We start from the raw sequence: 17972 nt of genomic DNA, 5'->3' as shown, positions 1-17972 counted from the left end.
ATCATGGGCTATAATTCGTTTCTTTAATAATTCATTACAATCTTGTAATAGTGCTAATGTCCTTAGGGTGTCGGTATTGCCCCAAATGACCTATTTGCCATTCTATGCGATTGTCCTTTGAAACATCTACGTACGAAAGAGGGCAATTGTTTATAATCCTTCTTTGTTTTAGTTATTCGCCCAATGACACTGCCTTGTAAGCTAATGGGAATTGGCAATATCTGAGAATCAAGTATAAAACTAACCTCCATATACAGTATAAAGTAAGAGAGTTATCCATTTAACTGCCGAGGAACTGCAATTTTTATCTACAATGTTCGGCAATTTCAATCCTCGGATAAGGAAAATGGATGACGAATTGACGATGACATGGGAATAATCCAAGAAATAGTACACAGCCAATTTTGTCTTTCGCAAAAGTAACGAAGAACGACTAGGTTTGTATAACTTTTAAACCAGTATGTCGAAATCGGACGCTGATCCGTGTCATACAGTATTGAACCAACGGAATCCAGAGGTTCAATGCCACATTCATAAAAGCTTTCCATTGAATCCTGATCTTAGCTGACTGGATTCAGTTGGTAGTTTGAATTCCTATTTCTGCGAGACCCATCTTATTATTGTCTTTCTATCTGTGCCCAGGTTTAGGGATGCGCACGAGACAAGATTTGTGGCTGTCTTGTCTTAAAAATGTGCTGTGAAAGTGATGTCTCGACTCGAAAACTGTATATTTCTCTATTGGAAGAGCCGTGTCTCGACTCGAATTTTGTCAAGAAAATCCTGTCTCGACTCGTCTCATGCGCATCCCTATCTAGGTTATCCTAATGGTCTTTCTCCGATTAGGTTTCCAGGTAAAATTTTAAAAGCGTTTCTACTTTCTTCCATTCTGGTTACGTGATCTGTCCATTTAAGTCTCCTTAACTTAGTGACATTAACAATATTAGGTAAACTACACATTATGCAGTTCCTCGATATGAAGTTTCTACCACTCCCGTCTCTCTTGGGCACAAATATTTGCTTTAGAATTATATTGCCAGATATTTCCAGTCTGTATTCTTCCCTCAAAGTAAGCGACAATGTTTCGGAGCCATACAGGCATAATTATTGTTTTATACCATTGTAAGCTTTAAATTCCTCGACAGGATTCGCAAAGACAAAAGAGTTTCGACTGAACAAAAACACGAATTCCTTGCTTTCAATCAACATTCAATTTCTTCGTGGATATGGTCTGTTAATGTTGATTCTACATATTTGAAAGTGTCCACTTTGTCGAAAGTATTACTTGTTATTTCAACGCATCCATAATTTGTAGTATTACGGGCACAGTAGAGTTATAAGTTAAGTATAGGTTTATGAGTAGTAAACAGTTTATTTCTGTGCTAGTATTGGTCTTAGTACCAAGAAAACTATACTCATGGACACTGTTTAAAGCTTTTCAAAGCAACGCTTCAAGATTTCTTTAAACTGTGCTAGTCAATAAGAATATTTCAGCGTTGCCACATGTCAGGACACAATTCACAGCTACAAAAAAGAAGTGCCTCACCTAATACAGATTTCATTTTTCACATGATCTGTCTTATAATTTTGCTCTTGCTTAACGTTTTTCGCCACAATGCATTTAGTGGTAACTTAAGGTCTTAAGGTATAGGTAAGTAAGGTCTTAACCTATTTTCCATAAACAGTATCCCTTGATATAAATAAAACCTGAATGAACGGACTACTACATTTTCCACTACAAATCAGTATGTAAATATTTGTCTGACTACGTAAAAATTAACACAACACTCTTAATTGGTCTAAGGTCAAAATGTTGGTCACATAACTTTGAACCTGTTGATGAAAAGAAGATAAAGTGGTACGAATACGAATCTGAAAGAAAACAGGACACAGATGTTAGTGTAAAAGCACTTGAAGCACAGAAAGGTAACATAAGCGAGTATTAGCAATGTGTTTACGTTTATATGTCTCCCTCACATACACACATACAAAATTAACAAACATAAAGAACATATATATATAGTACAACGACTCTTAACGTATTGACAATCTTGTTAGAAGCAATATTTACTATTACGAGTTTGTGCTTAAGTCTAACTGTACTTACCAGACAATTGAAAATAATGTTGGAAGTTTTCCAAGTTAAATCAGCTGTACAAGTTACCGGCAGGATTCCAGTCTATTCTTTATTGTATTGCAAAATTGTGTTACCTGCAAAACTCACTCACCTTTCATTTTTTACAATTTACTTAGATCATAAAATGAACTCTAAGCTTATAATACCTCACCCTCACTCAATCTCAATCTTATCGTTTCGTTTCTTACCTTCCTGAACCTCAATCTTAGTAATAGCAATAAAGACCGAGTGTGAGGCCAGGCCTCATCTGACAAGGAATAAAAGAGAACTGATGTTGGCAATATTACGGATGGTTTTTAAAGACGGAGCACAACTTACAAGAACAAGTCATTTATTTTGTACATGTCGCTGTGTGTAGTGACATAGTTTTGCACTGGCAATTTTAGTTGCTGGTTCTCATGAAGGAGAGACATAGGATCTAGAAAATATTTTGGTAGTGAAGGTATCCCAAGGGTGTGTAAGGATATTGCACACATTACCATTTGACCGTACTGACCACAAACAAAAAAATTACACGGATTTAGAAAAAGCAATGTTTGCAAACTATTGAAGCAGAAACCAGACATGATCAACCCATCATACATAATGAATCGTGAATACATGCATAATATTCGCATTATATATATATATATATATATATATATATATATATATATATATATATATGTGTGTGTGTGTGTGTGTGTGTGTGTGTGTGTGCATATATAGAACGCATCATTACTAACCCTTCCTCGTCCAAACAAATTGTAACTAGGAGTTTCATTTTTTACAATGGGATTGCACACACACCTATTAATCATAAATAAGGCTTAACGATTTTCACAAGAATCTGGATTCCACTTTATCTGCTGCGTTTTAATTTATAGATAATATTTAACTCTAGTCTTCTACCTCCCACCCTAACACTACCTCATAATCCCTAACTGAAGTTCAATTCCAACACCAACTTCATTCAAACTTCAAGCCAGTCGGTGCCTCCTCAATCTCATTTCATTCCAGCCTCAAAATAGTTTGGGTCCCTCAAATTTACCTGATGTCAAATTAGTTCAGGTCCTAAAGATTCCCACATTGAAAATCACTGTAGTTCAGAACGATTCCCAAAATATCCGTAGGACTTCGAATTCAGCTATTATTATTATTATTATTATTATTATTATTATTATTATTATTATTATTATTAAACAGTAAAAGCTTTACACGTGGATTTACAAATGTTTACTTAAGTACATTTCTTTTAAAGTTTAGCTAATTAAATGATTCGCAAAACGTTTAGCTAATTAACGTATCGCAAAAGGTTGTCCATTAAAAAAAAAGAAATTATCTGTTTTGGTGATTAAACATTTACACAGAACACTTACTATCAATCTTCCATCTTAAAATTTTACATAATTATAATAATAATAATATCACAGAGTTCATCTGATGTTACACGTTTTTAATTATTTATTTGCCTTTTGCATATATTTGTCAGATAATCGTTGCCGCTATGAAAGGAAAGCCTTCAAGCACAGAAGAACACACTTCACAGATGTTAACACTATTGGAAATGTGTCAGTTACACAGTGTTTTCAGTTTATCCTCAGCAACAATATGCAATGTACATGAATTCAAATAGCAGTAAATTTACACTGGTATGATAATGAAATAACCGAGCACGTATTTACCGTAACATTATTAAGCTGGTAATTTATAGACAAGTCTCAGTTAGCACTAAGCCTTTAATACGTACCAACTCATGGAGCACTTGAAGCAATAACGTGTCGTGAATATCAGAGTCATGCCGACAATTTACTTAAAAATCACCTTGTCTTAAACTTATAATTACAAGATGTGATTAAATAGTACGGTGAATGTAGCTGCACAGTGCCATCTATCGATGCTGTATCCCCGGTAGCCTAACCAGTGTTGCCAATTTGGAGGAAAGGTCACTGAATATAGGGGATTCGACTTCCAGAATAGCGACAATATATATATATATATATATATATATATATATATATATATATATATATATATATATATATATATATATATATATATATATATATATATATTATTTCCGATTAGCAACTATTTTGGTGATTTTTAGATGACAATTTGGCGACTTATTTACAAATCTAGCAACTTTTGTGCTCTGAACAAATCAATTACTATTAGTTGAAAGCAGTTTTTGTATGTTTATTTTCCTTTTACTCATTTGAATCAGCTTACGCGTCAACGAGTGCGGCAAATATACAGCCTATATAGCGTGTGAAATCTCCAGAATCTCGCTTTGTTTTCCGATAGGCTGCTTCTTGCTCTCTACCGAAGAACAATTTTAACCTTCAAAATGTCATTTAGTTAGTAAAAAGCTTCCGTTGACATGCACAAATACTGTAATACGGCATTACCGAGATTATCTCTAAAAGCTCGATAAACGATGAAGTAGGTGTAAGTTTTATCTTTGTATGTTTTCTCTATCCATATGTTTTCTCTAAACATTTTTCTATTTTATTGAAGGGAAATTGATCATAATTTAAAACATACACAGCAAAAAATGGTTGTGTTAATTCAACTCAATTTTAACACAGGGCAGTGGTTCCAGCGTGACTACCACTATGCGGTGTTAGTTCAACACATACCCCGCGGTGTTGGTGTTTAACACAGGGGCTGTGTTACGTCTTTAACACACAACCGGTGTTGAGCCGTGCCGTAAGCGTTGATGAACCACAAAATTATTCCCCAAAAATATGTTAAATCGCCTATATGCGTAATGTGTTTACATTATGCTGAGTCTAAAAAAAAAAAAAAACACTTTAAACAAGTAAAAAAAATGTACTCCAGTGGCGGGGTTGGGGCACGAACTACCAACCTTTCAATTACTAGCCGCGTGTTCTTCTGACTTAGCCACGAAGACGATGAAGAACATGTCGCCTGTAGAAGAATAAAATGTTGAGGTCTTTTGAACTTGGCTAATCAGAGTGCTCCTTTAAGCCGCGTATATTCGACGATAACCGTTCGGGATAAGATAAAATCTACTCGCCATGTAGACCTAATTTTATAACAAAATGACGACTGTCTGTTTACTTTATTTTATAGTTCTTCCATATTCACTTTCAAATGATCGGCGCCAGTTGCCATCTAATAAAGTTGATGCGTTTGTTGCTTCTAGTACACAATCGCTTAGAAAAAGAAGCAATAAATGCATCAAATGTGGGAGATGAATTTAGAACACCTAAATGGCACATGCCTAGCACATCTTGTGCTGTTAGAGTTTCTTCAGAAACATTATGTAAAACAACTGAAAACAAATCTCGCGATTTGCATTTTGAAATTTTGCGTATACCTGGATTTGTTTAAGTATTTCTTTCTACTGTGTTTGTCTGTAGCTTCAATTTATAAGCCTTTATAATTAGATGCCCAGCGTATTTGGCAATCACGCAGAAAACAACACCGAAGATTCTACACTTATGTTAATTTAACACACAGGCTGTGTGTCATTTCAACTACCGGCATTTGACACACAACTCCAGTTCTAACCACTTGTTTGTGTTATATTTTAACACAATCGTGTTAACACATAGGCATGTCGTTGAAATACCACAGCGATTTTTTTACAGTGTACGGAATACATTGTACTAAAATGAGATTATTGTCAAGGTAGTGTGATATATATACAATACAATGGAGAGAGAGAGAGACGATATCATGAATAATTTTTAGCGACTTTTCATCCCAAATTGGAGTCATTTCACCTTCTATTTAGCGAATTTTTGTGTCAACTTTTTGGCAACACTGGCCTAAACCTTTGATACAGTCAGTGTCGAGTTTGAACGAGTCAGCGTTGTGCCGCGTAATGATGCTAGATGTAGCATAATTTGCATGTCTTTAGCATCTAGCATCTTGCTTTTAGCATCCTGCCCAAATCTAGCATAATTTTAGCAAGTTTATCAAAAAGCCGCAAAACCTGAAGATGAGAAAGAAGTTGGTGATGGGAAGCAAAAGAACGGCAGAAATGTATCCTCTTCCATTGATTCATACAGTCAGTAAACCATACAGGCAGTCTCATTTTCCGAAGTAAGTTAGAAACGGCATTTTTTTTTTTTTTTTTTTTTTTTTTTTTTTTTGTGGCTCCACTCAGGGTTTTCTAATCCTCTAACTGCGAGGCATGGGCGGAGGTATGGAGGCCATTCTCCCCCCAACTTTTTGACAACTTCACCATCTTTATTTCTGACTTCATGACCATCTTTATTTCTGAAATGAAAGGTCCGAAACCGACCAAAAATCTTCCCCCCCCCCCCCAGCAGACAATTCCCAACTCCGCTTATGCTGCGAGGTAATTTTCTTTCAAAATATGTAAACAAACACTTTGCATTCATTTATACGTTCGCCATTGAGTCTGGCAACGACTGCACTAGTTTAGCTGAGTTAAAGCTTTGGTGCGTGAAGTATTGAGTTCTATCCACGCATTCTCGCGCTCTGCATATTTTAAGTTATGTTATCGTATCTCAACTTCGTTTTTTTTTTAACTCCTAAATTAGTAATTTTGAGGATCTAGCATAATTTGACCAAATCTAGCATAGTTTCGATCAGGTTTTGGAATAATTCTGAGTTGTGAGTCTGGCAACGCTGGAACGTGTTGTGACAAGTTAGTTGGCTTCCAGAGGCAGAAGAATGAGGACGTATTTAGTGTCTGTCGCGCGCCAACATTAAGTTTTGTTCTAAGCTGCAAAAAAGTGTCAAACAAGCTCACGAAATGTCTAAATCATAGAACAGCGATGAAGCGATGGCATTGAAGACCGTTTACAAGTGGTATGAGCGATTCAAAAGAGTCAAGGGGTCGGTTGAAAACAAGAAACGATCGAGACATTCTTGGACGTCAAAAACAGGTGAAAACATGCAAAAAGTGGCACAAATGATTTGTTCAAACAGGCGAATGACTATTCGAGAGCTTTTAGAAGAACTGAACATTTCATGTGTGTGCTGTTCCAGAGGATAAAACTAGACTTCTTGCTGCTTCATCTCCCCATGCTGGTGCATGGTTAAATGCGTTACCTTCTCCCCAATTAGGTCTTCACATGTCTAATGAAACCTTTCGAATCGCAGTAGCCCTAAGACTAGGTTCAGCTGTTTGTGAGCCACATCGCTGTCCAGCTTGCGGGGATCAAGTTACCCAACGCGGCCTGCATGGCCTCTCATGCATGAAGAGCATAGGCAGAAACACCAGACATTCATCTGTTAATGACATCATTTTGCGAGCCCTCACGACGGCAGGAATTCCTTCGATTCGTGAACCGTCAGGCTATTGTCGTTCCGATGGTAAACGACCTGATGGCATGACATTAATACCTTGGATGAGAGGCAAATCTCTAGTATGGGATTTTACATGTTTGGACACATTCGCCCATTCAAGCCTCCCATTGACCGTTGTGAATGCTGGAGAAGTTGCTAGACGTAGAGAGGCAGAAAAGGAAAGGAAATACAATAATCTCCTCGATAAATTTATATTTGCTCCAATAGCTATCGAGACCAGTGGAGCATGGGGTTCTAGAAGCCTTGATTTTATTAGAGAGGTAGGCAGACGCATATCTATCGTTTCTGGAGATGTTCGTTCAGCATCCTTCTTATTCCAACGTGTATCTATTGCGGTCCAACGTGGCAACGTTTCGTCAGTTCTTGGTACGTTGCCGCCTGGAAGGGAACTGGAGGAGGTGTTTCTTCTCTAGTACAACAGATACAAGCGAACAATAGAATAATAAAAATAATAGAATGTATATATTTTGATTAACTAAATTGATTTCCTTTTTTCTTTTCACGATTAATTGTTGAACTTTATGCGGTTTTCAACTATTAGATTAACAAATAAACGGTTTTCAAATATCTGAATACATCTGTGATCTTAGACTATGAATCATGACTACAAATCCAAAGGTTCAAAGTATAAATAGAAATCAATCAAACAATCAGATACGAAAGCTATCTCTTCAGTAATGATCTTAAGACTATAAGTTACGTCTACAAGCCCTAATGAAAATTGTTTTTATTGTATTTCAATTGTTTTAATGATTACCTAAACTAAGTTTTTAAGTGTTTTTAAGTCCTAAAATTAATATGATCTAGTTTGAAGAAAAATATGTGACGGTTAGGTAAGGATTTAGATTTTTGGGCTTTCAGCATCTAAGGCCATTTAGCCCTTTACGTTTTGAAGGATGACGTCCCTCGGCGATCACACAATCTGGGGAAAGGGAAGGAAGGAAGCGGCCTGGGACATATAAGTTAGGTACCATCCCGGCATTTGCCTGGTATGAATGAGGAAAACCCAGGAAAACCTCATTCAAGGTGGCTGGCCTGAAAAAGCGTCACACTTTTTCGACAGAGTGTCCCCACCGGGAATCGAACCCGGGACCGCTGGTACCGAAGGCGAGAGAGTTAGCGACTACGCTGCGCGGAGCCACACAAATATGTGACGTCAGAATACATAACTCAGATTACAAAAATTGTATAAATGTTTTGCTCATAAGTTGAACCACCCAAGTTTACACCAGTCCTAAAAATATTTATCAATTTTTATTTATTTTTTTGACCGTTTCCAAAGTTAAAGGTGAGTCCCAGACAAATTTTAAGATGGAATGAACCAAAGGACCACTGTCTTATAAAAAACAATACGGTCCTATATTCATCGTCTTGGAGGAGGTCAAAACCCTCACAAATTTGAACTTTTGGCAATTTTATTACCCATACAAATATTCAACGTGAAACATCCTAATTCATACAAGTATATACCCAAGTCCTTAATAGGTCAATAACCTATCACGTAATAGCACACATTAATTACGTATATTTTTGATAATATTTTACCCGTGGAAGCAGAAAAAATCAAAGGTGTATATTCGAGTCCTAGCGAAGATTTACCAAATTTTTGCCTACATTGTTTCAAATTTAAGGGATGGGCCAACGAGCATTTTCCAAAATTAAGGAGAATCGCATGTCGTATGAAAGAGGATACCTACTTTATTCAACTATATAACCCTCGCTACGTGATAAAAGCTCATCAAAGCAGATACATTAGGTTAATAACTGACTATGTGGTAAGCATATGACAATACGTACTTTTTTGGTATTTTTTGTCTATATGTGTGTCCGTGTGTGGAAATGTAGCAATGACCAATTGCAATGTTGATTCCATAACTCAGATTGTGGGTGGAACCTCAGAATTGAGTGTCATAGTTCGTATATCGATATTAAAATAGTAGGTCAATATGCGATAGTTACAAAGCACAATTGTGCTTTTCCCAATATATCTTAAAATTTTAAAATTTTAAATCCCCTTAAGAAAATAATCACACCTAAATGTCGATTTAGAGTAAAAGATTATACTTTTGCTAACTTCAAATAATTATTTTGTTAATTTCAACCTCTTATGAGGTTCCTTCTCCAGGTGGAAGATCAAATACCTTCTTCAGGTGCAGATTATGGTATCCTGTCACTTTTATTCTGCATCAATTTTAGTTTTCTTAATGATATTCGTATCTTCATTATACAGTAAAACCTGTTAACTTGGCTACCTCTTTAAGTTAGCCATCTGTGTAACTTGACATTGTCTTTAAGGAACCAGCATTTTACATAACATTACTTGTTACTTTGTGAGTTAGCCACCTGTCTAAGTTGGACACTTTTGAATGGAACTTATGGTGAATGGAACCAACATAGACAGGTTTCACTGTATTTGCACTACAACCAGTAAATACTTATATCTCATACGGTATTACTTATTTTTTTTTTTATAAAACGACCATAATCGTCCAGAATACTAATATCAATACCATGAACGTTGTTATTATTTTATTTTTATTAGCTAAAGTAAGCCTACGTGCAGTCTAGGTACGTAACTCTATTACTTCTATAAACAACTACGTGCCAAGAACTTGAGTGCAAATAATACAACTTCGAAACGTAAACCGTAATAAAAGAAACATAAAAAAAAAATCAGTTCTCTTTTATTCATGCAATGCAGCAAAAGAGATTTCGCATGCACGGAAAGGAAACAACCGAAATTATGGCTAATTCATTTTGCATTACACTTTCCTCCCCCAAGGTTATTCTGTCGTCGTATTTCTTTGACATGTGCAAGTAAGAAAATATCTCTTCTTATTGTCTTGTAAGAATTTTACACTTAAATTACGGATTTTACTGTAATATTAATTACGCAATTTAGTCAGATTCCATATCCGTTGAGTATTAGTACAGGCATACAAATTAAATTTTCAAAATTAAATTCACTGCGAAGCCTCTATTACTCACTTAGCTATTCACGAGAAAACTATAAACATTGGAGAATGGGATGAAGGTTGATCTCTATGCATGAGTTTTGCGATAGTGAGTAAAATTTGAAAATGCGTTTGACGAACGTCTTCTGTTTACAACAGAAACATTTCAATTTTTTACACACTGTCACATATACGAGAAAATGATTTTTCATGTCCGTACCAAAAGGCCTAATCTTCAAAACTAACTAATGTTTATTATTAAAGATTAATTCTCCGTAATTCAGAAAAATTAGATGAAAAGCACAGCAAAAAGCCTTACAAATTACATTTTAAAAGTTTCCAAAAATCAAGAGAGGGAGAAAACTCCACTTACCTATACCGGTACTAATTTGAGTTAAAAAGAACCACTTGAATGACTATGAATTGCTACAGAATTAATAAGCAAAAATTATAAATACACTACTTCACTATTATAAATATAAATTAAAATACGAATTACATTTTAAATAACCTGCTAAACTGCGCAGCAAATACTTTAAATGTTAAATCAATCCAAAAAATATCTCTACTACAGTCATACCGAACTTCTCCTTCAGCCAGTCCTCAGGAAGTGGGCAGTAAGTGCCAGTTGGATCAACATCACCTATACTCGGCAGTTTGCTTGGTCGGCCAAATTTTGATCTCCAACGAAAACTCGCCAACTTTCCTGTAGTACAATAAAAATACATAAATGCAGGGATACACAACGATCAATTCAAGCCTCATGCATGCATAAAATAGCCATGCAACGCTCTCCCCTGGAAAATTAAAATAAAATAAGCGCTCCATTGAATTACAAGTACATTGATTCCTCAGCGTCATTGAAAAGATCATATGTTTTAATAGTAATTGAATATTTGTTTTTAAAAAAATGAAAATGTTAATATAAAACATATTGATATCCAAGCAGCTTGAAAGCAGATTACATTAGCATATAAGAAAGCAGAAAATCATTTTTAAAATTTTCTCCAATGGCATATAGAAATTATTTATTCAGTAACTAAAATCTTGCATAGCGTTCACATTATAAAATGCTCGTTTCAATACATCATATTAATATATATTTAGTTCTTGAAATTAATATAATATTTAAATCTAGTTGCTCACTGTTTTAAAGCACAAGGCACAAAATAGTTATCATACAATAAACATTAAAAATAATATTTATTTATTTATTTATTTATTGTATACCTGTATATAATATTTTTATATATTTGATAAGCATCGACAATTATATCAGTCGTCTTACCTAGCACTTCAAAAAATTATAATCAAACCTTACAAAACTTAAATATTATATTATTTATATACGATGAATGAATCAGAAGATAAAAGCTACTAATACACAGAATTTGATACAAATTATAGAGCCAGGTGATGAGGTTGTTTCTTATTTTTTTTTTCTTTTTTGAATCCGAAAGTTTCATATCAAACTTTTCTATTTGTATTCAAACATTCAATATTAAGATTTTAATTTGAGAATATTGTAATGTAATGGTACAGACGGTACACGGTTTTTTCCTCATCTTTTTATTACGAAAAGTCTTATACAAGTAATATGCTACAAATAAGTAGTTTACTTTATACAATAGATTTTTCTTTAAGAATCTCCTCCTGCCCGACGCAGCGCGGAAGTGCATTGTTGCCTCCTGCCCAGTGCAGCTCGGAAACGAAAGGAATCTCTTGCCCGAAGTAACGTGGAGGTGCGTTGGTGTTTCTTGCCCAGTGCAACGCGGAAACGAAAGGAATCTCTTGCCCAAAGCAGCGTGGAGGTGGGTTGGTGTTTCTTATCCAGTGCAGCACGGAGACAAAAAGAACCTCCTGCCCAGTGCAGCGCGGAGGTAAGGTACTATCTCCTGCTCAGTGCAGCGCGGACATAAGATAGGAGCTTCTTGCCCAATCAGCGCAGATGTAAGGCTAGGGAGTCTCTCCTGCCCAGAGCAGCAGAAAAAAAAGGAGGAGTAACCAGACAAAACTGGTCTTTTTTGTCTCAACGTGCTCTTTCATAGTCGTCCTTTGGAAGGAGAGCCTGTGAAAAGGTTGTAAGTCTTTTCCAGATTTTTGTATCCTTCTTCGTATCTTTTTGTAGGTAGCTTCTGTCGGCTGCTTGGTAGTCCTTGTAGAAAAGCACACGTTGTTTGCAAATATGAGGGAACATTGCAATACATCCTGACAGGAAAAAAAAAAAAAAAAGAAGTTTGATCGCTTTACTGTAACTAGTGCTATAAAGTAAGTTTTTCTTTTATCTCGTTTCGTGATTTTCCTACAAGTCTCTCAATTCTCGAAGAACTTTTTTCCGTATCGTCCCGTTCTGTAAATTTATGTACAAAATTTATGTCCTGTTTTCTTTTTCGTAATTTCATCTATAAGTTATCAGAATCCTTCCGCATCACGAGAGGTCCACGTAAGATGTGCTATAACAACATTTAATTCAAATTTATTATTGAAGTATATTGTGTAATGACTTGCATATGTTCTTCATTGTGTTCGTACAATCACTATATCAATTTATATTTTGTATACTACGATTCACTGTTTATATTATAAACAGTGATTGAGATTTTTATTATTTATTTATTTATTTAACAATTACTAGATACAGCTCAGATGTCATTTTATACTAGATATCTAATAACAACAACAACAATGGAAAGGATTCGGGAAGGCATCGGCCAGGTCCTGTTTTAGCAGGTACCATCACAACATTTGCCTGGTAGGACTGAGGAAAACCCTGGAAAACCTAAGTCAGGACCAAGGATGTTATAAAATAGAGGATCTGCTTATACAACAAAATCGTGAAGCCATACGTCACAGCTTCGCCACACCTACTCTGCCCACTCCGAGCCACTAAAATCGCAATGTTCCGAGCCAACAATCATGGCGGAAACGAGAGTAGCCAATCAGACGTGCCGGCTTAGACGATGCTCTGTTGCTTTTTTGGCTTCATTGAGTTCATATGATAAAGATACGTATGGACTGATCCTCTATTTTATAACATCCTTGGTCAGGACGGTCGGCAGCCATCCCGACGACCTTCCGAAAGCGGAGCTACCACTCTATCACTTGAGCTACTTCGCATATGTCTTTATATTATAATGAGTATCCTAAGAGTCATTTTTAATGGGGTATCTCACGACACCCTCAAGTAAAGAAGATACAAAACTCGGCACTAAACTCTTCATTAAAAAAAAAAAAAAAAAAAAAATCACTGAATGCGAGATATAGCATTTTTGAAATTTCTGTTTCTAAAAGAGGGAACTTCTTTGATATTTTTGACTCCGTATATTGACTTTTCACGAGAAAACAGCTGAACCAGTTGAAAATAATTTCTGAACATAACACTTGGCTGCAGATGACTTTTCATAAATTGACTTTGGTTTTAGAAATTCATCTAAGGAGGTGGTGGGAATACATCATGTGGGAGAAACGGGGTTCAAATGTATTTCATAAACATTGGAAATATATTTCTTGAAGTACAATATTTTCCACAAATCTTATTATTCATGTAAGAAAAAATGAACATTTCGGCTAGTATAACATAATACTTAAAAAAAAGAACACAAAAACGGGAGTTTTTGTTCTAATTAAATATGCATCAGTTTTAGTGAGAGGGCAACAAGCATATCAATTTCTGCACTTTCCAAAACAATTGATGATTTAAAAAAAAAAAGCTTATGGAGCATCTCCGTCAACCCCTCCCCCCCTAACACACAAATGAACATACACATTCAAAAGCATTAACCATGTTACATTTAATATCATTTTTGCAAATATTGTTTCGTTAATCATTTTGGTAAACACAACGATAAATTGAAAGAAGGAAAAAAAAAAGAATCGTCGGGATCTAATAACAAATAAATAAACAAACGCTTTTGACATTTCCCAATTACATTAGCCCTTTATGGAATTACAAACCACACACTGTATCAGTCATTGATGGGGCGACAGAGGGAGAAGGGAGGTAAACTGATATTTCAATGTAATGCTGATATCCTATATGCCTCGTGTGCAGAAATAATATATTGCATATCAACCTATGTCACTGTTATTCTAATGAAAACAAACATTCAAAACTTGTTTTCTCCAATCATATTATTGTTTATTTATTGTAATTATTAAACTCTTTAAAGGTTTTGAAACTGTAGTTCTATAAAGTTAAAGCGATCCACCAACTACTGGCTGAAGACATGGGTGAATATTGTCGTTTGTTCATGGAATCTGTAATGCTTTCAGGCGGGCGCGGTGGCTCAGTGGTAGAGCGTTCACCTCCGGTGCTTGGGGTCCCTGGTTCGATCCCAGATCGCGCCGTGTGGACTTTGTGATGGACAAAAAATCGTGCTCGTGGGTTTTCTCGGGGTTCTCCCGTTTCCTCCCACTTTCTTCATTCCACCATTTCATTCATTTCTCATAATCACTGTCTCCTTTAGCCTAACCAGCATAACCGTGGGACGTAAAACTCAAAGATTTCATTTCATTTTTTTTTCTGTAATGCTTTCTATGAATCCAAACTCCTTCTTGTGGAATTATCTTAAGAGTCTTCATCCCGGCGAAATTAAAATACCGCCAATTTTACAGTAATTATGTGATATCTTCAAATAGATAAAAGATAATCAAAATGTGGAACAAGAGCGCCCTAGACAATATTATTTTACATAAGAAACCGTTATCACGACTCACTTATCTGCTTTCGATTTCGAGCCATTTTGAAAAATTGGCATTTATTTTCGCGTTTCTAAACAGCTGAAAACGGAAAGCCACTAGGGTGACTTGTGATAACGGAACCTCACGCAAAATAATATTGTCTAGGGCGCTCTTGTTCCATATTTCAATTATCTTTTTATCTATTTGAAGATATCACATAATTACTGTAAAATTAGCGGTATTTTAATTTCGCCGGAATGAAGACTCTTAAGGACTCTATCCATCTACATCAGGACCAGATTAATCCATCTGGAAGCCCGGGACTAGATAAAATATGTGGTACCTGCTGACTTACATTTCTGTGAAAGCACAGTAGGAAAGTTAAAGGAATGTGTTTCATATTTTTGGTCATATTTCATTTTATGATGATGATTGTATCTTTATGATTTTCTCTAAATAGACTTTTGAGATTTTGATCAGAGTAGAGGCCCCTGTCTACCAGAGCTATAGCCCCCCTTTAATCCGGCCCTGATCTACATTACTTATACGCACAGTATTCCGGAATTGAAAGACAATTTTCGTTGCTGCGAGACAATATCTTCACAGATAACACTGAAAAAGGTTTTCTAGCAACAAGGTACGTCGTGGCCACTTGTGTGAAGAACACTTCCCGTACTGTCAGAATACAAGAGAGATAAGATAATCTCTCACTGTTCTTGTACGGAATGTGGCCCGGGAAAGTGACAAACTGACAAGGGACATCACCCAATTGTCCGGCTCCGATTTCAATTAAATTTTTCTAGCTGATAGAGAACATATATGTATTATTTATGATGACAGAAGTTTTTGCCATGGTGAATGTTTTCTATTTTTTTTATAATTTTTAAGAGTTGTGATGTGGTTATTAGAGATTAGTGCAGAAGTCCCTTACTAACCTTTGTAAACGGAACGTTAATGAAAGAACAACCATGTAGATACATATAAGGCCTAGGGAGAAGTTCTATGGTAGGTATGGCCTTGACGGCAGCCATCTTGAAATCCGCCATTTTGAATTAAGGTCAAGTTTTTTTAAAATAGGAATAGGGTAGTATGATACATAATTTCGGGCTAGAATTTAATCAGGAAGACAATGGTGAAGCTAGTTTTGAGATACACACATTTGGGGAAAAGTTACAGGCATTTAATTGTTCACTTACTAGGTGCGTAAGTCCCTTACCTCCGCTTCTAACCCGCGTATTAATGATAATAAGTGGATCAAAGCTTCGGTAATTCATATTATGCCTAGAGGGAAGTGATACGGTAAGGGTATCCTTGACGGCAGCCATCTTGAGATCCGCCAGTTTGAATTAAAGTTTGAAAATTGAAAACCATAGCATGTGACACCTAATTTAATAGCAAATTTTCCCAATGGTATGCTTATTTCTGTTCTATAATTAACCAGTGTGAATGTAGGACTGCTGGATGCTTATCTCAACACTATTCATGAACTGACAAATCGCAACTCTTAAAAAATGTAATAAATTTAGGAAACATGAGCCATGGCAACAATTGCAAAGTACCAGTTGGTATCTTAAAACATGCGGTGAAAATTAGGAGTGTTACCAATTTGAAAGATCGAGTAATGGACGTTTGCTGCACATTAGAAGCAGTCCTAAATTCACACTGGTTAATTATAGAAAAAAAATAAGCATACCATTGATTTTTGGGAAAATTTGCTGTTAACATGAGATGTCACATGCTACGGTTTTCATTTTTCAAACTTCACTTTAATTCAAAATGGCGGATTTCAATATGGCTGCCGTCAAGGATACCCTTACCGTATCACTTCCCTCTAGGCATAATATGAATTACCGAAGCTTTGATCCACTTATTATCATTAATACGCGGGTTAGAAGCGGAGGTAAGGGACTTACGCACCTAGTAAGTGAACAATTAAATGCCTGTAACTTTTCCCCAAATGTGTGTATCTCAAAACTAGCTTCACCATTGTCTTCCTGATTAAATTCTAGCCCGAAATTATGTATCATACTACCCTATTCCTATTTAAAAAACTTGACCTTAATTCAAATGGCGGAAAAACTTGACCTTAATTCAAAATGGCGGATTTCAAGATGGCTGCCGTCAAAGTCATACCTACCATAGAACTTTTCCCTAGGCCTTATATGTATCTATATGGTTGTTCTTTCATTAACGTTCCGTTTACAAAGGTTAGTAAGGGACTTCTGCACTAATCTCTAATAACCACACCACAACTCTCAAAAATTATAAAAAATAGAAAACATGCACCATGGCAAAAATTTCTGTCATCATAAACAATACACATATGTCCTCTATCAGCTAGAAAAAATTCATTGAAATCGGAGCCGGACAATTGGGTGATGTCTCTTGTGAGATCGGCTGAAAATGTGGATGTTAAACAAGCACTTTACGTACGAATAGTGCAGCAGAGGGCCAAAACTAACATGCTAAGTGGCGACACTATCGCAGAGAACACTAGATCTTTTTTTTTTTTTTTTTTTTTTTTTTTTTTACAGAGAAATGATGAGTAGTGATAACCAGGCCCGTATCCACGGGGGGTATAGAAGACCGGGCTCCCCCTAAATTTTTGCTGGCCTCTCCTATAATTTTCACTGTAGGCTTGCAAATGAACTATACTGGTAATATGGTCATGAACTATTATATGGTTGGATCGCCCCCCCCCCTAACTTCTATCGGGCCCCCCTACATTTTTGGGCTGGCTACCGGCCTGGTGATAACCACTGTCAGTAAATTTATGTACGTATTTTAAGCTTGTTTCGGGAGGCTGTTTTTAACATTCCTTAGTAATCCGAACTTCTTGATAATCCGAACAATTTGAGCAAACGAATATTTGCATTAACGAGAATAAACTGTACCAAAAATTTAAAATGAAA

General features: G+C 35.9%; 1 protein-coding gene across 1 annotated transcript in view; it reads right to left on the bottom strand.

Annotated features, from left to right (window-relative positions):
- The window catches only part of LOC145675957 (uncharacterized), a 468482-nt gene that overhangs the window by 257966 nt on the left and 192544 nt on the right, over window positions 1–17972 (bottom strand). The window contains exon 2 of the mRNA XM_081746774.1: window positions 10961–11086. Within this exon, the coding sequence (XP_081602900.1) occupies window positions 10961–11086 (126 nt within the window). The remainder of the gene's footprint in view (window positions 1–10960; window positions 11087–17972) is intronic.

This window comes from Thermobia domestica, chromosome 18 (genome assembly GCF_964235325.1).
Source record: "Thermobia domestica chromosome 18, izTheDome1.hap1.1, whole genome shotgun sequence".
Taxonomy (NCBI): domain Eukaryota; kingdom Metazoa; phylum Arthropoda; class Insecta; order Zygentoma; family Lepismatidae; genus Thermobia; species Thermobia domestica.
The sequence above is the reverse complement of the archived record's forward strand: the minus strand, read 5'-3'. Positions and strand labels throughout refer to the sequence as shown.